Genomic DNA, 24313 nt, shown 5'->3' with positions numbered 1-24313 from the left:
TCAGCACAAGACAGCTTATGACTGGGATGATAAAAAAGGGAATTCTTTTATAGCCTAATTTCTAGATGAAGAAAAAACTTGCATTTGATCACAGCTGTTGATTTTTCTGACAACTCCACAGCCTGTGACTTGTTCCTCATTAATACAGCTATATGAAACAATTCTTTTTAACTTTACATCATATTTGGTGTAGCTTCAGCGTTTTCTGCAGCTTGATGTGGTGCAGCTTTGTCCATGTTAACAATTATTGAGACTCAGCAGGAGTGGATGTGTAGAGTGAAATAGTCAGTGCAGAGGACCGGTTACACAGGCTGCATTCATTCAAGGTTTTTACAGTAGTCTAGTTGCAGTCTTGTCCCAGCAGCTGAGCATCTTTTAGCATACCCTCTGGAATGTATCTTCTGGGTTTTTTTTTCATCCTAAGGGTATCCAGTTTGTCCCTTCTCAGACTCCTCAGTCATGTAGCTCAGTCTAGAATAAGAAGGAATGCTTGGGGAGATTGTGTCAAAAGGGATGAAAGTGTTCATCCTCTGAATTAAAATGCTGATGTGAAATCACTTATTGAATTATTTCTCAGTTGTAGCTGAAACTGCCTGCTTCCCTGTGTTTTTCCACATTGATTCACGAAAAGGAATAGAGATTGAATTTGTGAGACATATGTCATGGTAGCTGTAGGGTTTCAATTGATAATATTATTGCTATTAGCATGCAGATTGAACTTTTTTCCCCATAAACTTTAGAATTTTTATGCCTTCAAGTCGTTTATATTACTCATGTAGCAAAACACTTTTAGATGTTCTTATCCAATATCGCTTAACCTCACAGATGGCAATAAAACCTAAGCAGAAAATCCAGCATGTTACAAGAAAAAAAACCCTAAAAAAAGACACAAAATGTGTATATCTGATTCATTAATCTTTGTTAGTGGCACTTAGACAATATTATTGAGCTACTGTGGTAAAATATTAACGAGGATTGAGGTATTGCTTAGATGAGATTTTCACTGCAGTTGGGCTCTTTGGCTTCTTTTCTTAACTTTACCATTGACTTGCTGGGTAATGAATTTTCCTTAAACTCCTAAATTTTTTACTTCAAAGACCCAAGAAAGCCCAAAGATATTTAAATATTATGACATTTAATTTCAAGATATGGGAGCCTTTATATCAGGATATGTTTCAGGAATGTTGGAATTGCTAAAAAAATTGAGACTTTCAAAGGAGGGATGAGAACAGCTAAAACAATTCTGTTTATATTGCTCAAGTATTTTAGTATCAGAAGTAGTAAAATATTCTCCCAGAGAACTGTTGTAGTGGTTCATAGTTTTTTCAGCTGATAAACCCCTGCATTTGTTTCTGTTCAAAAGGCAGTTCCCCCCCCCCGCCCCCCAAATTCTTCCATGTAATTATTTGCTATCATCACTTTAAGTATTAGAAGAATGACACATGCAAGTGTTTGATCATATAATGGAATATAGTTTTGAAGATAACAAAAAAATACCTCAAGTTATGTTGCATATTCAATGCTGCTTCTTCCAAAGAGTTTTTAGACATTAGGACATTGAGCCAACCTTTTCAATTTTGCTTTATTTTGTAGAACTGGTTTATAATATTAATCTGTAAATGTCTTAACATGGATTCTTATCTGTATGTGTGTAATTGGTATGGTCTTCTCGATAGTCAAAATAGTCAAGGGCCTCTACCTTGATTGGTTACAAAGTGCTCCAAGCATCTGTTTATTAGAGTTTATAAGCACTTTGTCCTCACAGTATGTGTGTTTGGAAGTCAATTAAATACAGTAGACATATTCTTCCTGAATCAGACTAAGAAATTCCAAAAGCTGTATGATAGGAGCCTGAAATGAGATCAGTATCAAGTAATGGTTGGCAGTCGCATCCAGCAGATCTGTGCATTTCCAGTAATGCCTCCAACAGTAGTGCTAACCCCAGTGTTTTTCTCAGAAGCATGAGGACATTTTATTTAAAGTTAAATTCTTGAAGTTATAATAAAACTTCAGCGTTCATACTTACTAAAAAATTAAAAGTTCACATTTTTATAGTTGCAAATATGATTTGAGATACAAGTTTTCAAAGCTTTCTGATTTTGAAGGTGCTGTTGAAGAAAATGAGAAGAGCAGTCTCTTCTTTCTCTCCTCAGCTGGTGGGAGCTCTCTTCAGTTCTGAGACACCCAAGGTTGTCAGGCTGTTAATGCATGTTGTTGAAAGGGCCACTTATGCAGAAAGAAGGCGTATTACCTTAGTTTAGAGGACATTTTACAGGAGCATCATTTTCTTTAGCATATATTTCACTGTACTATACTTTTTTAGTAGTCTTTAACCCTGCTATCCAATTATGTACAGATTCATTTTCTTATTTAAAATGGTGCTCATTGTTGCTTTCAGTATATTTCCCTGTCTGTTTAAAAATCACTTTGTAAAAATCTTTGGCTGTAGAGATGATGTAATTTTAAGGTCAGCCATATCAATAAATAGTAATTGGTTTCTTTAATCTCTTGAAGTCTGTTTAAAAAAGTATTCTTCCAACTGCTGCATGTAAGCTAGAAACTAATATATCTCACAAGTTTTAAAATGTGGAACATTATTCCATAAGAGTACATAAACTTTACAAAATACAAACAATGAGCATCCATATTAGCATTTAATCAAGTTGAAATCTTTCAGGAATAAATGTATTTTCTTTTTAAAATATTTCCTTTTAGGGAAATTAAATGTAGATGATTTTGCTTGATGTCATTGAAATACAAAGCCAATGGGTATGCATTTTGGAGGTAATGCATGTTACTGGCACAAGCATTTTTTTTTCTGCTTTTACAGGTTTTTTTTTTTTGGGTTTGTTTTTTTTTTTTTTTTTTGTTAGATAAATAATTTTTCAAGTTGTGGCCAAAGAATTAACCACTCAGAACATAATTTACCCTTTAAATACAAAATTATGTCTAAATGCCAGCAAATGTCTGAAGACTGTACAGGGCATTTTTAACATGTTATAGAAGAAGTATTTCAACAGCCTTACTGTTGAAATTTCCAACCTTGTCATTCTTCACACACTCCAGGCATGCATTTGGGCTGGCTTCACTTTATATACCAGAGCACCTTCTAATAACTGAATACATTTTAAGTATCTCTTAGTAGCATAGTATGAGTCATACCATATTGAATCTTTTGTGACAAATAATGAGAAATAATTGAAAATTTAACTTCAAGACTTCCAAGACTAAATTCTAAGTTGTTTGTAAAATATGTGCAGCTCATATTTTCCCAGGAATTAGTGGTAAAAAAAAAAAATACTCTAGTTTTCTGTTAACTTGTATATCCCAAATTTAGCATTAGTACTGTGTTCTGCAAATGATGACATCTTATAAAAATGTGGGCCATTTGATTTGTGCATATTCTCTAAATTTTCAAATATTCTCAATGCAATTTCATTGTTGCATTAGAAATAAAGGATTTACCTTCTCTTTCAGCTCTGCAATAATACATATAATCACTGCATCTATTTTATATATCCATAGATCTCATCCACAGCAGCCAAAAAAAACCAAAGGCATCCAAGCCCCTTTCAGTCTTTTTTATAAAATTGTTTTATCAATTGATAAAAGTAGTTAATATAAGTTTGGCAATAAACAAAACTTGTCCTACCAAACTGTGTCCTCATAGTTGTGGGTGAATTTTGGAAAAACAGTATTATGTAATTTGTTGTCGCAATCAACCTGTATGCCTGAATCACATTAGCTATTAATAATAATAATAAAACTCTGGACTACTTTTCTTCAAATAACTGCATTGTTATGTCCTATATTTTTGCATCTCCCAGCAACAAAAAAAGTTTCAAAAAGTTTTATTTTTAGAAGTGTGCTAGAATTGTTTTCCCAACCATTATATTTTCATGCTGTCTCACTGACAGGTGCCCATGAGCAAGTGAGAGCTCGTCTGCTTAAAGTGCAGTCAGTGTTCTATAGTGGTTGCTGCTCTCTGTTGCAGTACATATTGAGGTATAGCTCATCTTGATGGTGAAGCATTGGCCTTGGGGTCAGGATTGTGATCCCAGTCTCTGTACAGTTATAACTGAAATGACCTCGTTTAGTTTATGATCATTTTATCTGATGTTTAATCTGCAGTTTACATGGCCCATAGATTCAAAATATTGTGTCCCTGTGTCCCCTTGGGTTATGATAACAGACAATGTGATGCTTGTGATACAAGAATAGTGCAGACCATCTGTAGGCAGCAAAACTGACATTATAACCATGAGAGTTGTGCTGCAAAAGGCATTGCCTCCAGAGGCTCTCCTGGTCTGCAGGCCAAGGGGTGGGAAGGGCTTGGCCCCTGTGGAATAGACTGGCTGCATCTGCTGTGTAACATCCTCTGCTTGGATCCCAAGAGAGTGCTATTTTTCTTTCTATGTGATGCACAAAAATTGTCACAGTTCACCCAAGTCATAACATGATGCAGAGGGATGTGTGCTGTATTTTTGCATGATGGCAGTGCCTGAAGGCAGCAAACCTGCTGAGGCAGTACTGGGGGAGTGTTACACTGCACAGAGAGCAATCTTATCTGTGCTGTCTGTAGGGAATAGCCCCTGTGGGAAGTCTTGTTCAAAAATTCCCCTGCTTCTGTGTCAGAAGAACCTACCTGTCTTATCCTGAAAGGAAGCCCAGGAACTAAGTGATACATGGAGAACCTTAGCAAATCACAGATCTGGAACGAACAGGGAAGCCAAGTTATTAAAATGTTGGTACATGGGATTATTTTAACTGCATCTCCATTGCTTAGACTAACTTCTTAAAAAATTAATTTCAAATGTATTGTTTTGGCTTTGATATCAGTTTAAGTTATATATGTGTGTTCTTAAGTTTTTTTATATAAAGACATACTTAAGGATTTCTTGGTTTTAAACTATGGAGACCTAATATGTGGAATGTTCTAGGAATCAAACTTCAGTATAGAAAGCTGAAGAGTCTTTCAGAATTTCCTTTGCAGGTATGAATATTCATAATAAAACTTTCAGTCACTTCTTCTTGATTGTTCCACTTTGGTGAAATACTTTCACCTAGTCAACAGCAATCTTGGACTTGAGAGTAAGGATCTTTTTCACCTAAATTCTTCTCTGAGTCTCTTACCCAGTCTTTGTACTGCTCTCATGAGACTTGCTATTAAGTCCTAGAAGGTAGCTTGACTTCTAATCTTATTAACGATTGCCAAGAAGAGTCAGTGATTTGACAGAAAGATTTTGAATTGTCTTAAGAATTTTTTGACAGAAAGATTCAATGATTTGACAAAGATTTGAATTGTCTTAAAAGATACTAGAATATAGAAGCAGTTAGGAGAGAGAATAAGAGGTGTTCATCCTCTCTCTCCCCGTATCTCCACCAGCCAGTGCAAAGCACGCTTTTGTTTTGTATAACATGGCCATGCATTTGCGTTCCTCTACATCCTTTCATGATCCTCAACATCATCATTATCCTTTTTTACTTTTATTAGAAAAGGTCTGGCAACTTCCCCTTTGCCCTGAAAATTATGAATTATAATCAGTTTTAACGTGGAATTGTTCATTATGTGCATTTGAATACGGTAATTCTTTTCACCGTATTAGTTTTCTTTATAAGAGACTTACTAAATAGTTTATATTTATTATTTCTGTACCTTCATCTAATTGCAGAATTACAGGAACTTCCAAAAACAATGGCGATGATAATGAAATCAGTAGACATTACAAGCAGTGAAGTTTTCACAGAGAGATATAATAAAATGTTTAGTGACAATTGTTGCAGTTTCAGGAAATGGAGAAGAACGTAGGAACACAGAGCCCACTGCCCTTTTTCTCCAGGCAAACCACCCTTCCTCAGACAGTACTTTTTAAAGGGTAAAGAATTTTGCAAATGATACGTTGTTTTGAAGGAGCATTATTCAAACTGCTTTGTACAGAGGATTGGACTGGATGACCTCTAGAGGTCCCTTCCAAGCTGAGCTTTTCTATGATTTTATTGAAATGCTAACTCCACTCATGGAAAACTTGGATTCTTTAGAAAGTGTTTTTGCCATCATCTTCTCTTCAGGCTGGTTTCTACAGCTGTGTTTAGCTTTGATAACACCTTTCACAGACCTTTTGTAATTAAAGCTCGTATGCCATTAATCTGTTTAGTATTGAATTAGAAGACATGAGAAATCCATGTTTATAAATTCCAGTTTATCAAGACGTGTTCCAGTGTTCAAGAACGCGTTCTATGTGAAATAACCTAAATCCACAGCTGCCTTTCCTATTTAAAAACAGGAATATTTTAAATTATTCTGCAGGAGCTTTGCTTTTCTGTCAGGTAAAATGGAGTGTGGGATATGATTAAAAGTGTTTATGGGTTTGATAATATTTAGGCAGTGGTAATGAGGTGAGAACTTTGTTTATATAGAAAATGCAACTTTTCATCAAGTTTGAGAGACTTAGTCTGTAGTTTTTTAATTGAAGCTAGTTGAATTGATCTTACTAAAACTATAGATTTATACTAGCTATAAGTTTAACCTGGGATTCTCTGTGTGTTTCAAAACAATTGTTTATGTGTGTTCATTCATGCATAGCAGAATAAATATTAGTTGGAATTTTGAGGATTTGCATTAAATGACAACTATTTGTTTTATGACTAGGTACAAAATTGTGGCATCAAGAATTATAGAATTGCTTTTGGAAGGGACCTCTGGAGATTGCCTAGCTCAACACCTTGCTTAAAGCAAGCTCAGCTGAAGGAGGTAGCTGGAGGCTAGTTGGGTTTTGAATGTCTCCAAGGATGGAAGCTCTGCAGCCTCTCTGGCTGTATCATTGGAGAGCACAGACCTAGACACAGAATTCCAGGTGTTTCTCACCACTGCTGAGTAGAGGGGGATGATCTTAAGGAGTGCTTTAGGTATTTCAGCTGTTCTCACACACAGAAAAATTCCTCCTTATGGTCTTCTTGGCTAGTCCTTCTTAAAAAACCTGTGTCCGTGCACTACCTGATTGCTGCAGCCAGGTGTCTCCTGTCACTCAATACCAACTGCACAACTGAATTTTGACCCATGGGATCTATGCACTCCTCAACTCCTTCCTTCTTAACTGCCAGAATTGAGGAGAGATCCACCTGGGCCCATTTCTTGCCTTTTGCTTTATTTTTTTTTTTAAATTTAATTTGCTTGATTTTATACAAATATTTAATAAAGATAGATCAGTGAGTATGATGTGTGATGCCAGCTTTTATTTCCGTCTAACAAGTAAGTAGCTGCTGTAAACATGTTATGAATATGTAAGCATGTTATAAATTCTCATGTAAAACTAACTTGTAGTTTGAGATCTATGCAGTAAAATAAAAATTAGGGGATGGTTTGTCATCCTTTTAAAAAATTTGTATAGTAGGACTTGGCTTCATAGAGAGATTTTTTTTTTTTTTTTTGGTCAGGGAGGAACAGTTCAAGAAATAATTGTTCTCTCCTGAGCAAAACTTTCTAATGAATCTTTAATCAATTTCCTTGGTAGAGCAGCTTTATATGTAGCAGATTCTAATAGAAGTAAACAGCTTTTGAACAAGCATCCAAAAACTTCAGCTGAGAAGCAAAGTATTAGCATAAAAATTCCAGAGAAGGTTTATGGATGATGCACAGAGGGCCCTACTTCCTGTTTTAAAGAACATTTTCTTTTCTATGTGGTTGTATGTGCACAAGGTGTATGGACAAACCCGGGGCTTGTCTCTATTTGGTTATGCAGTAGAAAGATGCTGTGGTGTAGAGGTGGGGAGAGCAGTAGTGCACCAACAAACTGTTTCCTTTGAGGTTAGAACAGATAGCATGTTACTTTTTTCTTTTTTTTAATTGCCTTCTGCCACTACTTTAGGTGGAGATGCTTGGATTTGGAAAGCGATCTTTTTATAAGTCTGGAATTCATATATGTAATAATGCTGTGGCCTGACTGTAGCCTGTGATTCTGAAGGAGAGCTGCTTTTCTGTTGAAAGATCCTGTATCACAGGTATGTGATACTGATGGCTGGTCATGGTCTCCAGTATGTTCATAGTTCAGTGGCACTGGGATCTCAAATTCTAAGGTACTCTTAGTATGTGTACATAGGGTCTTGTTAGAATCCTGCCATACACAAACTGAGCCAGGCTCTGTTTCACTTTCCTTGAGTTTTGCTGAGTCCTTAGATAAGTTGGGGAGTCGGGAAACACTGATGCTGTATGCCCATATAGCTGAGAAAGTGGAGTAAAGATGGGGTTTGGAGAACTCCTTGAGAAAACAGGTCAGTAGCTGCTTTAAAAGTAAGTATAATTCTTTGGTTGCAGATGAAATGTTACAGGCAAGATAAATGTTCCTGTTATGACTGTGTTTTGTTGCTTCTCTTGCAGTTTTTTCCCCTCATATTAACAGTGACATTTTAGTGGAGGCTTAGGAAAAGATTCTTATTCTGTTGGTCCTAGATTGTTTTAATCCTTAATAATTCGGGAATTGCAGGCTTTCATTCTTTTGAATGAAAGTGAAGGCTTGAAAGGAAAAACCAATGCCATTAGAAGTGTATAAAATATATATGTACATACAGAAAGTAGTACATGGAAATGAAAGCAGAAAAATGTGAAAACATGTTATTTATTTGCTTCTCTCTGTAACTATTGTCAAGAGAGATTCCATTCCTGTGGTGGGGTTGCTTACAGCTGGAACCTTCTAGAAAACTTTGATTAACAGGCCACTAATAGAATTTTCCTTAAGCTACAGCATGTACTGAGTGAAGATATAAAAGATGTCAATCCTGTGTGCCCTCAGAGCAGTTAGGACAGTTCCAAGGCAGAACTCATTTGTGCTGTCAACTTACTGGCTATTTTCTCTTTTACAGATAGGACTGCTTCCTTGTAACTAGTTGAGAAAGAGTGCATTTGGTAGCATTGGGAAACTGCTGTAATCTTTTACTTTGAAGTAGCTTAATGGAGCTTGTGAGGTGGATGCTGAGTTTTAAGTATATTCCTAATCTTTCTTTAAAGTCATGGTACCATAGGATTAATGAGTCTGATTTTGGGGTTCTCCAATGTCAAGGAAATTCAGAGTGTGGAAACAATAGGGCCCTTAGATTTGTTTCTGTATTTAAGATCTTCTGGGTGGAAGAAGAAGAGATTGACAAGAGAAGAGGTGGCATTTTCTTTCAAAATGTTGTTTCTGTTCTAAAAACTTGAGAAGTAGCCTGGTTTTGACTGGAATAGCATTGATTTTCTTCTTAGTAGCTGGAACAGTGCTGTGTTTTGAATATGAGAATAATGTTGATAACACCCTGATAATTTGGTTGTTGCGCAATCATTGTACTCAATGTAATTTTTCAGTTTCCCATGCTCTGCTGATGAGGAGCTGCTCAAGACCAGGAGGGACCGTGGCCAGGACAACTGACCCAAAGGCCAGAGATATTCCATACCATATGCCAACATGCCTAGTATACAAACTATGAGTTTATATGAAGGAGCTGCTTAGGAGCAGGCTGGGTATTGGGCAACAGGCAGTGAGCAACTTATTGGACATCACTTGTGTTTTCTTGGATTTTAGTCCTCTTTCTGTTTCCTTTTCATTATGGTTACTGTTGTTGAGGTAATAATAATGATGATGATTATAATGTTTTACCTTATTTGAATTATTAAGCTGTTCTTGTCTCAACCAATGACTTTTCCCCTTTTCTGACTCTCCTCCTCATCCCTCTGGAAGGATGTGTGGGGAGCAAGTGGCTGTGTTGTACTTAGTTGCTGTCTGGGTTTAAACCATGAAAGTTAACAAAGATGTTTAATTAAATAAAGATTTACAATTGATTTATTTTCGTATTGTGTTTCCTAATCTTGAGTTTACGCCCTACCTTTCTGGTATGAAACTTTTCTTTAATATTACAATGTCACGTGACAACCAGCTCCCATAATGGGAAGATTGCAAAGCTCAAAGATAAAATTTGACTGTCAAGGAGTAAACTCATTATAAATCCTCATTATCAACATTAAAAACAAACAAACAAACAAAAAAACCCAGAAAAAGACTGCATAAGATGCTGATTTTTTACTTTGTTATTTATATTTTCAGCAAAAATCTGAAAAATCTCCCATAAGTGATGAATGATACATTGATAAAGAGCCAAGGGAAAAGCTTTGCAGTAGAAATTGTTCATTGACTCTGTGACTGCAGGTGTGCAGAAAGAGAGCAGAGAGACTGCAAGAGCAAAAAGAATTAGATAAAATTAATTTAAAACACACAACAAAGCCAAGGCACAGGATTGCTGTGTAAACAGCTTTAACTGTATATATTTATTTCCAGTGTCTCTGAAAACAAATGGAAGATTACTGGGAAAAGATTAACTGTAACAAATGCAAGGAAATATTTGAAGCAGTTAGAAAAGCTTTTTATAGTAGAGCAGTTAAATCTAGTTAATTGTGTTTGATTTTTGTTTTCATAATTGCTTCTATTGTTTCACGGAACTCCTGCTGAATGTCTGACATAGTCGAGTTCTCTGCCGTAATTAAAAGAAATAAATATATAGAAACTGAATAGCAATGTGATTAGTGTTGTTGCATACTTTAATATATATGCTGCTCATACTGGTTGAGAGCTGCTTCATGCTTATGTGAGGAGATAATCCACAATTTAAAACAATGAAACTACTCTGTTAAGTTAGTGTAATTAATGGAAGTATTTGACTATATGCAAAGGTAAGAAAGGGCATTCTGGTCATGTGAGAAAGCCATGAGTAAGTCTTTGTAATGAGAACCCCAAATTATTTTAATTCCTACTGTTATCCTTTACAGTGGCATTGTCCAAGCCTTTTGGAGCATGGTTAGCAGCAGTCTGAGAGGGGTGAGCTGGCCTGAGGTCGCAGCACAGTCTGTGGAGCTGTTTCTGTACATCAGGTTTCATAAATCCTGAACTGGTGTGTCCTAGAAGTGTAGAGCACCTGACACGCTGACAGCAAGGCATAATGTGTATGATGTACATGAAGCTAGCTTTTGTTGATATTAGTTACTGAATCAGATTTTTAAAATACAATTATATGATGCTCTTGGAGCACAATTAAAGAGGAAAGTAGAACAATATCCTGCAATGCATGCACTTTTTAGTATCTGTGTCACAGGCAGAAAATCTGATTGTGTCTGGAGAGGTGTAGCTGAGACTGTATTTGAAACTGCCAACACAAATGCTCCATTTCACTCTGAGTCTAATTTTGGTCTCCCTTCCTCTGAGATAATCCCAATAAAGATTGATAAAATTGTAGATGCTCTTTGTGGCTCAGATGTGAAATTACTAACATTGGGCAACCACTGGCTGTTTTTTGCTCAGCACCACACCTGGATGCTGTGGTTAAATTGGCCAGATATTCCTTCATCCTTTGCTTTGTTTCCAATATATTTAATGCTATGTATTTCTGAGTACAGGTGTTTAGTTTAGCACAGCTGTTGAGAGTGAAAACTGTCAGGAGGAGCACTGCATGGCTTTGTGTAAATGAAGTGAACCATTTTACCAAAAAGATGAATGTACCTGGCTGGTAGAGAGTGCTGGGCATCTATCCTTTCCAACACCTGGCAATTGTCACATCTGAAGTAGCTTCAATATTAGCTTGTTCCATGAAACTGGTTTCTAAGAGCTTTTAGGTAGGTTACAGTCTAATTCAGTAGGACTGTGGCAGTCCTTCTGAGGAGTAGTGGAGACTGTAGGAGAATTCTGAAAGGCATTTGCAGGCTTGTATGGCGGAAATGTGCAACTGTGCTTTGTGCTCAGTCCTTGGTCCAGCCATTTTTGTCAGTCCCTTTCCTTCTGTGGTGGATGTCAATCTGGCACCTTTTGGAAGGAAAACCAAGCCAAAAGAGCTGCAATGTCTTCTCTCAATTTATTTGACAGTGGTGTATTAGATAACAGTGTTTCTAAGTAAAGCCAATACTGAATACATGATTGAGTCCAAATCTCTCCCTGTAAGCCAAGGATCTTCATTACCATTCATGGGTGTTTTATGGAATTGCATCATCTACTTTGGAAAAAAGTACTCAGCAGGGGCTGTGATTTTATACACTAAAAAGGAATATTTGAGACACAAGGGAAGCTATTCACAACTTTGGGAAGGTGGGGAGATAGTAGAAGCATAATGTAAAGTAGCTTATGGGTCTTTTAAAGCACTGTTGAAAGAAGTACTTTAACATTTCCTAGGGTGATCCATCACAACCTGACTTGTCTGTTTAGGATTTTCCCAAATGTTTTTCTAGTTAGATAAAAGATACACATGAATGTGCAAAATTATTTGGCTATTTCGTCTGAAAGATGACAGTTTGTAGAAAACTGAATTTGCCACATACCTGTCATTCCTTTGCAGCTGAACCAGGAGTTCAATGTTGTGCCTTATACCTTTTTGATTTGTTAGAGTAATATACATGCATAGGGCAGAAAAGCGGGATTCCATCCTCTGTATCAACCTGTTCAGAAACTTAACTTGCATGGATATTGAAAAGAATATATAGGGAAAATCAAATTAGTTCTTAAATATGCGACCCCAGGATGAGTTAATCCACTAGCAGCACTATAACTCAGAGTCTGTAGTCATTGCCCTGGAAACTTGTATCAACACACTTGTAACAGTGCGATTTCAGGCTCTTATGTTGTTACCTGTAATTTTTACAGGTGTCATTGATAGGAGTAGTATCTAGCCAGTGCATGTTTCAGTGCAGGATGTGGCTATTTGCCAGTGACTGTGTTTGGGAGTTTATATTTTCAGAGGTTTATTTTTTTTTGCACAGACTGATGTCAGTGGTGCATACCAGTACATTTAAGGGAAAAAAAAAAATAATTTCTACTTAAAATAGGTGATTCTCAGCATTTTATAATATACATCCTTATAAACACAAAAGCCTAGGAAATTATCAGTGTTTTTCAAGGAGTCATGTAAAGGACTCTCTTCAGAAAAGTTGTACAAGCTATATGCTATAAGAAATGAAGTGTAATCATTATCCAAATACAGTGAATAAAGATAAGAGTTCTCCACAATTTATCTACCAAATGTGTGTCTATGTCTAATACAGAGTGACTAATACCACAGTTGTAATATTAAGTCTGCCCACATATTTTGTGCAAAATTTCTGTGGTGAGGCATTCATTGCCTTGAAAAGCTGACACAATGGAATGCTTTTTGTGCTGGCTCTGGACAAATTATAGTCCATTTTATCAGTTCCAAGGTCAGGGTACTATAATGGCTCTTAAACTGTAGTGTAGTAAAGTGGGCTCTATTGAATGTTCAAGAAACAGCTGTAAGTTTACCTGATTACTGCAGCCAAGTATCTCCAGCACCAGAGATTTTTTTGTCTGAACCTATTTCTCTTGTCTACATTCTCATTTTTGCTGCAATTTAATTTCAGAATTGATTTTTTCTGCAATATATATGGAGTTGTAGAGCTAAGACACTCTCAAGACACACAGCAGCCATTGTTAACATGTCACTGTAGAAATGATACATTGCTTGTATCAGCTCTAGTGCTGGTTTAAGTATAAGTCAAAGGGCACTGTTATTAAACACCTTATACTACCAGAGTCTCTTTCTTTCCCTGTCATTCTTGTAGGCCACTTCTGTTCTTAGAGTTGAAAAACTTAAGCCCTTTCACACAAAATCTGAAGTAGATTTGCATGGATGCAGTACTCTCTTTCCTTTTTAACTTGTCTGCTACTAGCTTTTCCTTCCCTTTCAAAAAAACCTGCCATCAATATGAAATGTTATTTTTATGCTCTGCATGTCTGCACTGGTGTGGAAATACTTAGTTTTCAGTGAATAAAAATCATCATATAATTTTTCTTGCCCCCTCTGAAATGCAGAACAATTATTTCCAATTAGGATCAGAATTATTTTTTTCCTTATAAAAACTGTGTTATTCAGCAGAATCAATTTTTCTCATGGCATACAGTCTAAAGCTCCTGATATCCCCTGTGTGATTATTTCCTTGCCCATTTTGCACTTTCTTTTCTCCCCTTTTACACAGCAGTTCATCAGCACTGCTTTTTGGCATGCAAAGTGGGTAATTTCAGTAACATCCCTTTACCTCCAGACTTCAGCTTTCTTGTTTTGGGTTTGCTCTCAACAGCAGACACATCACTGATTCAGTGGTGTGATTTCTGCCCTTTGGGAGCAGGTGAAGGAATGTGGGTGGATTTCTCTTATCTGCCATGGGACCCCAGCACACATGGGCATCAAAGATCTCAGAGTTCCTGTAGTGTATAAAGAGGACAAAATGTAAATAAAGCTGGCATTCTTGGTAAGATGGAGCTTAGTGTGTATTAGGTTGAGATGATGTGCTTTATTGACTTACTGTCTTAATTTGACTTCTAAGATTTGTTTTATTATTAAGTAGTCATGGATAATTTTGAAATGGGTGCCACCTTGCAATTGCAGCAGCCCTTTTTTAAGCCCTGTTATTTTAACTCCTTTGAAACACTGGTATGCTCCATAACTGATAAGTTGTTGAAATATTTTTTCCTTTCCTTTTCAGGGAGTAATATGTGGGAGGCTGTGGACTATTTGCTTCCAACATAGGAACAGCATTGGGTTGGGACTCTGCACTCCTGAGAGAATGCTGGGAATCTGCAGAGGGCGACGGAAATTCCTGGCTGCCTCTCTGACCATCCTTTTTGTCCCAGCCATTACGTGGATTTATCTGTTTGCTGGGAGTTTTGAAGGTAGGAGAGGAGTAATGGCTGAGAGGGGGTGGTGGGGTGTTGGATGATTTGTAGCTGGGCAGATAAATGTAGATCAGTCGTCATTGATTTTATTTAAATAAATCTCATTTCTCTTGCATATGAAATAGTTCCCAAGGTGCAGATTTCAACAAAGGGCCTTCCTTACCATGTTCTCCCTATTGAGGATGCTGAGTTAATTACTGGCCAGAATTACTTGGTTTCCCACTCATCTTTGAAAATGTGCAGCAATTCCCCCCCTGCCCAGTCTACTAATCTTTTCTCTGTATTTTCTAATTTTTCAAATAGTCTATCCTGTGCCCTGTAAGATTTTTAACATGTCATTTCAGATATGCTGAACACAGAAAATCAATTAATCTCTATATAAGGTTTCTTTACACAAAAGTGGTTTGGATCCACATCCACCTGTCAGTGTATTGTTTCAGTTGGATTATCTTTCTGTCCCCTTCTTTTTTTTAGGTGGAAGTCCTCCAGTTTATAGGTACATTGAATTGCAGCTATGTAATGAGCACTTTTGATAACAAGATGTGGAATAATCACTACTTTTTCTTTTGAATTGCCTGTCTGAGAAGTTTTTTTCCTGGCCTTACAGATGTTCAGCAGTAATATTTCAGTTAGGGGAGCTTCAAGGATTGTGACTCTCCTGCTCTTTGCTACTTTGTAGCTTGTTTGTTTGTTTTGTTTATTGTGGAAGTGAAACATTTTATTTTGGGCCATAGGTATGTTCTTTTGCCAAGAGCAAAAAAAAAGTCATTCAGCCTTTGTAGTTGCATTAGCTTGAGGAAAGGTGTTCCAACCTTGTAAAAACTGTTCAGTCACTAGTTTACAGTCTGATAATTTTAAAAAGGAATTGTTTAAAATGTCAAGCTTCTTTCATGTATCCTTGGCTGACAAATCTGTGCTGTGTTTGGGAACAAAAGGGGTTTCCATGTTAAATCACAAGTAAGAACATGTAAAGACTTTCAGTGTGTGTTGCATACAATTCTGAATTAGTTATATCCCATGTACAAATATTTGTTTATGAAAATTTATTCAAGTACTTAAAATTCTACCTTAATGTGCAGTAACTTCATGAGCTCATTCTAGAATGAAACACTTGTAGGATTCATGTTAAATTGGAAATAAAAGGGGTGCCAGCTGCATACTTAAAAACAATGATCCAGCAGGCAGAGCAGTACTGATTTTGTTTGATTTTTAAAAGCTGAGCAAATGCAGGCCTCACCTTTTTGCTTTTAGAAGAATATTATGCTGCTTTGTTGTAATGACCATTTTAATTGTGTCCACAATTGATAATGCCATGGTGTTTTAAATTCCTCTGTGAGTAGAATCCTTTGTTTTTATAGAGAACTCAATACAAATCATGAAATTTGCTGCTACAGGGTATTTGAAGTGACTTAAAGCTCTCACTGTGAATTAATCTTAAATGCAAACTAAGGAACAAAGCCCATTACCTATTACAAAGCCTTGCACTGTAAAAGGACTGGAAATTAGGTACAGTTAGTAACCATATTGGTTATTTTTCTGTATCTATTTTATTTTTTCTTGATTTTGGGTGGGGATTATTTAATGTTTCTTGGTTAAAAAACTAAGGTTGGTTAGATATTTATTAGCTGAATAATAGCTAGAATTTTCCTTAACTTGTAGGTATTATGGACAAAAAGTTAATGCCATTTTGTTATTTTGTGTGACTTCTTGGTTTTTTTTCTCTGCAGTGGTTCCCACAATTTCTCATGTTTGAGCTCTCTGTGGAGGTTGTAGTAAGGTGCGGGTGGCTTTCTTCTCTCAAGTAACAAGCAGTAGAACAAGAGGAAATGGCCTCAAATTGCACCACAAAAGGTTTAGATTGGATATTGGGAAAATTTTTTGCATGGAAAGGGTTCACAAACATTGAAACAGGCTCCCTGGGAGAGTGGTTGGGTGACCATCCCTGGAGACATTTAAAATATGTGTATATGTGGCATGCAGGGACATGGTTTAGTGGTTTTAGCAGTGCTGGGCTAACAGACTCAGTGATCTTAAAGGCCTTTTCCATCATAAACAATTGTAGTATTCTGCGATTCTCTAATTGAGTACTAATTGCCTCACAACAGCATTGGGCATTGATTTGAAAGCATCAGGAATGTAGAGTCCTTTCTGCATCCTGGCACTTGTTTCTTTTGTTAATCGCAGAGCTAGAAATCTTTTCAGTACATCTGATTTTAGATTTGAGTAAATGGCTCCTGTTAGACTTTTGTCCACCAAATTAAAGGAATCCTCAATACCTGGTGTCGTCATAGATTAATTTAATTGTTCAGTGTGGAAAGGACATCATGAGTTCTCTCATTAAACTCCTGCTCAAATCAGCATGGGTTTTGGAATTGGGCAAGATTTTTTAGGCCTGTATTCAACAGCATCTTGAAAACGTCCAAGAACAGAGAATGCATGCACTTCCAGACACAGCATGGATGAGTACCACCTGTCGTTGAGCCCAACATTCTGGATATTTTTTCACACATCTAGTAGTCCACCCATACATGTGGTGAAATCCCAGCTTGGATACAGGGATGCTATGTTTAAATTCAAGGGAGATTGCACCAACTGGTCGTGTCTTCATGGTCATTTCATCACAGCAAGCAGTCAGGTTGGTCAAGCATGATTTACTCTTGATGAATCCAATTGCCATGCCAGGCCTGGGAATGTTTCTGTTTGAAGATGCCTACATACAGTAGTAAAATCACAATGTAAAATCATCTTTTATTCACTAAGTAAAAAGGTTGACCTAGTTGAGTTATCATAGCAAAAAATCTTGTGGGGATTTTTTGTTCTGCAGTTTTTTTCTTTGTTTGTATGTTTCAGGACTCTAAACTCAAATCTCTGGTATGAAATCTGTAGTGCTGTGTCTGCCTCATATTGATATAATTAGGAATTACATTGCTCATTCCATGTGTTTATATATAAGAACTTAAGTTACTCATTTGCCATAGCATGAGAGTGGGATTGCATTAAAAACCCTTTTAAAGTTTTGTTAGTGAATCCGTAATATAAAATATGCCTTAGTGCAGTCTGTTCCTATGTCATGCTTTTGAATAATTTCAAATTCCTTAAGACAGAGTTTTGTTTTATTTTGGATTTTGTTCTCTTGTCAGAAAGTACATGGCAGCCTGCTGCTTCACAGTTGTCACTCGACACTTCCAGTAAGACCCTTCTCTTAGGATATTCATTGGAGGTGTTGTTACCCAAGCTGTGACAGCAGTAGCTGCTAAAAACCTCATTAATAATATATAAATGTCTATTAAGGTTATGAAGCAGAATATTAAAGATGATATTGAATATTCTATGGCCTTTGAAAATACCTGATTACTGTTGTTTTGAATAATGCACAAGGACAGCATAACTTCAGTTACCTGTTACTCTGAATAAAAAAGCTAATTATTCCAGCATTTGTACAATTTATTCAAAAGCCAAAGTAATAGAGTAGGAAGGGTGGAGTGCATTTAAAACAGGGAAGAGAAAATAATCAAACAATATGTAATAAATTTTCATTAGAAAGAAAATAGCTGTTTCACTAACTAGTAGCTCTATAAGTAGCTTAATTTTCTAAGCTATATGCAGCAGTTTTCTATCCCCCTTACCATGAAGGTCATTTAAAATGGAAATTAGGAACTGTAATTTGACCATGATTTCTGGTTTACCCATTCCTCAAAAAAAAAAGAAAAAAAATGTTCACTGTGGAGATTTACAGTCACCTCCATTTTGACAGGATGAAAATGCACTTGAGTTACCAGTCCCTGTGTGGTGGATCCACTTGAGGCTGAAATCCTAATGTGTGTAGGGCTCCTGTGTAGAATATATTTCCCAGGAAAGAGAGAGCCATTAATGTAAATTTAAGATGAAAAATTAAAAGTTGTGTGAGATCCTGTAGGGAGTCTGTAAGGGAGCTGTTGACTTTGGTTTCTTTTATCTGCTCGGGTAGCATTTTAAAAAACTTCTTTCCTGCGACTTGCTTTCCTTGGTTGTCCTCTTTTCACTCCAGTGTTGGGCAACTATCATTCCTTGACAATTCATTTCAGTCAAAGTCATCTATAGAGACATGATTGAAGTCAGAGTTGGACAAACACCTCATAAAATACAATAAAATAAATTGAAGGAAGGCTGCAAATATTCATCTTAGTATTTAAATGGATTTACTTTGATGCTGTTCACATTCTTTTTGTGTATGTTTCCATAAATATCCTAGTGAATATGTTAATTGAGAAGACTGTCTATGGGAACAATGAATATCCAGTTTTAATATTCATGGGAAGTAGATTTTGAAATCATATTTGTGAATACTCGAATCAAAAAACTGATTCTGGGGGTTCTGCTTTTTTCAGTTAAGTGCCAAAAGTTTACCACATGATCTGTGTGCATGATGAAAACTGCCTGAACTTCAAATGCTTGCATTAAGTTGCTCATAGAAAGAGGCAAGCAAATAAGTAATTACTAAAATGTCTATCAGACACTTGCAACTGATGAACAAACATCAGAAAATAATTCCCTCACAGACAATGTAATCAAAAAGACACAAAACATACAATTGCTTTTTTTACTATGTTTTCTTCAGTTGGCTTGAGTTTTATCTTTTACATGTCTCAATGGGATTAAACATGAAAACTTAATCCAGTGTCAATTTAAAATAGAAGCTTCCACCTTTGTATTGATGCTGGCTTTTTAATAAAGTTCTGAGAGAAGTCCTGAAAGGGTGCTTGTGCACGTAAGTAGGGATGCTACTGTGATGAGTGCCTGAACAGGTTTATAGGAAGGGTGTTCAGTGAATATTGGCTCTCCTCAGTTAAACAGCCACCCCTTCCTTTCCATTCTGGAGTAAATAGTGCTGGTTTACTTCTCTCTTGTTACATTTATTCCAGGTGATAGAGAATTGCCACTTAAGCACCTCTGTCTCTACTGTGGTTACTATAGCATCTTAAACGTGTTTGGTGATCCTACCAGAGTAACATCAATTATGATAGCAAAGACCTCAGGCTTATGAGAAGTTTTGTTGCTCCTGGAAAACTTGCCCTTGTATGAAACTCTGGTGTTTTGGCTATACAGAATGCTAATAAAGGACCAGAAGGTCCATGCTGAAAGTCTTGTTCTCTGCTCATCATCTTTAACTTAGAAGTCAGTGATCCCACATTTATTTTTTTACAGACTTGTGAAGCCTTGTATGTCCATCATCTAAGAAAATAAAGTGAATATTGAAAGAATTTGACTCCCCATTTTATAAATAAATAGCCTTCTTGTGAGCAGTGACAGGAAATTTGTAGTTTCTGTAAGAATGACCTTATGCCAGGAGTGTCAGCCAAAATACACCATGGTCATGAGAAGCTTTTAAAGGTCAAATGGTGGAGTTAGTGAGGAACATAGATTTTTTTTTTTTCTTCTCAATCACTTTTTTGATTAAACATAGAATTCTGCAATACAATTTCATCCTTAGCTAGTAATGTCCATTCCCACTGGATGCTGAAGTTGAATGTTGAAGTCAATGCTGTTTTTTCTTTAGCTTGCCAAGAGTTCACATCCTTAAACCAATACCCGTTCGTCTCAGGAAAAGCCTTGAATCTTGCAGTGGCCACTTTTTCCATCAGGGTGCTGTGCCAAGTCTGCATTCCTTTTTGGAATTCCAGTACAGAGGGCACATATTTTCTTTTGATGCTTATATTTTTAAGTAAATGTGTTCAGAAAAGCAAACTGTGGGTTTACCTTCTTTGTTCTCTGTACAATCTCATGATTGGATGGAATGTTTCATTGCTTCTAAACACCAGTTTTCTCTTGGCTTTCTTTTTCTTGACAGTTCTTAATTTGTCATTTCTGGCAGAAATATGAAGGTCAGAATGAAAAGGAATTCTTTGACAGGCATGAGGGGCCAGTTTTTTTGGAACTTCAGCTAAATGAATATAATCTGTGGGATTTCTCAAGGATTTTGTTTCATCTTGGTCTTTTTCCTTCTGTGAACAAACTTTTGGGAAAAATGCCATCTATAAAAGTTGTGTTTTACAAAAGTGACCAAATTTCTCCTAGGAAGAAGGGACATCTGGATGCCCAGATTCTGTTAGGGTTGTGTGGAAAACCTAACAGTAGGACTCCTTTTTCCCAATTATTCCTCCTCTGTTTCAAAGATGCGTACTTACTAACTTCATTGTCAAAACATGTTTTTTGGTATAAAAACAGAAAAGCAAGGTGAGCTTAAATGTCTTGATAAAAAATAAACAGAAAAATAAACCTAAAGAAGCTTGGCTTTCTGAAACAAAATGTCCAATTTTAAGTACACCAGAACTCCTTTGTGTGCTGCAACTAATGTAGCCTGACTTGCTGTGATTGATGCCATGCAGCTGATTGATGTTGAAGTTGCTTTTCCTACAATTTATATAATCTATCTCCCATATGGATCTCCTGGTATCTAAATAAATCCTGAGCTCCTGCTGCAGTGTATTTCTCACTGATAAAATGTTTGGCATCTCTCTCTCTCTCTGTGTTCCTGGCAATTGTAGAAGCTTTGTTACCTCTGACTTCTTTCCCTCTAACAAAGTAATTTGAAATTAATCAATAAGCTTTGGGGCAAACAGGCAAGCAAGTCAACATCGACAAACGTATAGGCATGAGATGAATAAATACCTGAAGAAAAGATGCTTTAAAAGATTGAAATGAAAATTTAGTTTTTGAGTTTTCAGAACAATTAATTTGGGCTGTTTGATTTTTCTGAATTTTTTGTATTTAAAATTTGCGGGGTGTTTTTCAGATCAGGAAGAAGTTTAAAATCAAAATCTGTCTTGTTGGACAGGAAATGGCATCTGAAATGCCTTCCTGTACTTTTGAAACCTATATTTTGAATATTTAATATGTATAATACTAGAAGGAGGAGGAGTCAGGTTAAAAAAAAATCAATATAATTACTTTACACATTGTATATGGTCATTTTTATGTTCTGGAATGGCTGAGGAAAAGCAACTAAGTGGGAAGGTTGATGCCCTGTTTTTGGGTTGATGTGATTTAGGTGTTCTTAGCTTAACAGTACCAGTATCTTCAATACATCTCTTTTTATTTAAGCCCTCTGTACCCTTTTAACATTTTCAAATATTTTTTAGACATGACAACCATTGAATTGTTCAGCTGAGTAATTATTTCCTTCCCTTGAAGTTTTACCTCTCTTGTGTTGCTTTGCAGTTCTTGTTTCTAGACTTGAAAGAGGCTTTTTTTTTTTAATATATCTAGATATCCTTGAACTGTTGGGTGACATGCACAACTAACTTCAAAAATAGTCTGACAGCAGTCATCCTGGTTCACTCAACTTTGTAGATACCACCAGAAGGAGGAAAAGTTGTTGACCTGGAGACTGATACGTTTTTAGCCTGAGATTCTCTTCCAGTTTAACCACGTTCAAGTTATTTGAGCCATACTGTGACAATAATTATTTCTAACCTGTGGTGTGACTGCCTTTGTCTACAATTCTGTGAAATGGTCAAAGTCCAGGATGTAAAAATCAAGGTTTAAGACCTTTTTTAATTTTTTAATTCTGTTTGTCTTTAAAATTGCTAAATGTCAGAGATTGTGGAGATGAGGAATTAGGGGGATAGAGCTGAAAGTAGTGAAGTTAAAATTACAAAAAAAGTCATAGAAACATCACATTTTTCTAAATTAATGGAGACTGTGCTTCTGTTTGGTATATTTACTTTAAAAAATAATTATAGGCCCAGTTAAAATATTGTACTGTATAAATGAAGTGTTTCACATTGAGATACTTTTTCGAATGAACTTGTAATAATGTCTGTACCTCTTATAGGGAAGAGGTGTGTGGTTTACTCTTTACATAGTGCTTCCTGAACTTCTGCAATGCCCACTGAAATCACCACCACCAGTAAAAGCTTTTAAACACTTGGAGTAACTTACAAGCTTGGAGTTAGGGTCCTGAATGGGAAACCAAAAATGTGTATCTGCAAAACAAATGGAAAGTGTGATTCTAGCACAGTCAGCCCTGCTTGTGTTGGCTGTTGTTGAGCAAGCACAAGCAATGTCAGGGGTAGAGTTGCACCACCATGAGAAGCGGAGGAAGACTTGGAAGCTTGTGCACTCTTATCTAGCCACTGAAGCCTGGCCCCTACGTTTTCCAAGTGATTATTCTTCCTAAGCTGATTAAACCCAGAACAGTTATGGCTGTTGGTGCTACAATAGGATCTTCATTTGGCTCTCTAGACACAGGATTGGGGTTGTCGTGGTGTAGTTTAAAATCAAAGAAGGTTGCATACCATTTGTGTAATGTATAGAAGATTATTTCTGGAGCTGAAATAAAGCCATAGCTAATAAGATAGTATTATTCTTATACGTTAAAAAGCCATTGAAGAAATTGCTGGAATAAAAAGTGTGAAAGTTATCTGCTCCTTATGTGATTAAGTAGAGTGGAAAAAAAAAGTACCCCGAAGTACTTGTGTTTCTCCCCGACATTTTCTTTCCCTGCATTTTTTCCTACCTTATCATTCACCTTTCCTTATTTACATGCCAGTACACCTCTCCTGGAGTATTTGCAAGCGTCTTTGTTTAACGTGTTTTAAAATGGACCTGGCAAACAAATTTGTAGATTCTTCTCAAAATTACATAGAACAGTTACTGATGTTTTATGGACTTGTGAAGATTGTAGGTTTTTACCTACCATCGCAGTGACTGCTAACTATCAGTGTCTCTTGCATAGCATAGACTTTATTGTGTTGTAGAATTGATAGAATAGTGCTGGCTGGTAATTCCTGTATCTGACCCATGCATTCTAGATACACCAAAGCTGTTCTTCTAGCCAGATTTCTGAACTTGATTTTAAAGCTGATGGAGGATTCTAGCACATCTCTGAATAAATTATTCTACCTTGTTAAAAAATACATGCTTTAATATCTGTCCAGATATTTCTGGCTTCAAGGTACGACGTGAAAGACAAGAAGTAGACGATGGGAAAAAAATCAGAAAAGGATCATTTTAACAGTTTCAGTTTCATGTAAAGTAATCATGATTATGAGATATTGCAGTACATTAAGTGTACTGCCAGAAATATCACCTTGTGGACTGTAGATGAGAGTGCTACAGTGCTACAGCTCTCACAACTTATAGCTGTTTAAAAAAAGAGATAAATTCATAGGATAATTGCTAATCTTCCCATGGCTAGTAGAAGCTAGTTATCAGGATGATCAGTTGCCATCCCAGTCCAGAAAAACTAATTTCCCAAGCAAATATTTGCTCTGGGCTCTGGGTTAGTGTACCATTTTAGCTGTGAAAAATAACACTACAGAAAGGATCAAATCACAGTTTCAGTTGAAGCTTAAAGCATGGTTATTAAATTTAAGATAGATATATTTGAGCACTAATTTGAAAACAAATTATTAATGGGATCAAGGCTTACAAACTTAAAATCTATCAGTATTGTATTCTCAAGTTTTCAGATAAAACATAAAATCACTGTAGTGTTTACAGTTTACCTTTAGAGCATTTCTCATCCATTTCTTTCACAATGTTAAGGCATTCAGCATTCTAGAATTGTATTGAAATCATACCACCACTTCAATATTTCACTATCAGTATATTTCCTGCCTGTCACTGGATTTCATTTAACC

At 36.3% G+C, this 24313-nt stretch overlaps 1 protein-coding gene across 3 annotated transcripts in view; it reads left to right on the top strand.

Annotated features, from left to right (window-relative positions):
- LARGE1 (LARGE xylosyl- and glucuronyltransferase 1) overlaps nt 1–24313 on the top strand; it is a 282931-nt gene that overhangs the window by 65467 nt on the left and 193151 nt on the right. For all 3 annotated transcript variants that reach the window (XM_021553947.4, XM_077783379.2, XR_014951769.1), the window contains one exon: nt 14501–14687. In XM_021553947.4, coding sequence (XP_021409622.2) covers nt 14582–14687 — 106 coding nt within the window. In that variant the 5' untranslated portion in view covers nt 14501–14581. Of the gene's footprint in view, nt 1–14500; nt 14688–24313 lie in introns of those variants that run through there.

Source organism: Lonchura striata, chromosome 1A, assembly GCF_050655825.1.
Source record: "Lonchura striata isolate lonStrDom1 chromosome 1A, ASM5065582v1, whole genome shotgun sequence".
Classification (NCBI taxonomy): Eukaryota; Metazoa; Chordata; class Aves; order Passeriformes; family Estrildidae; genus Lonchura; species Lonchura striata.
Note: the sequence above shows the minus strand (reverse complement) of the source record. Positions and strands in the feature narration are given on the sequence as shown.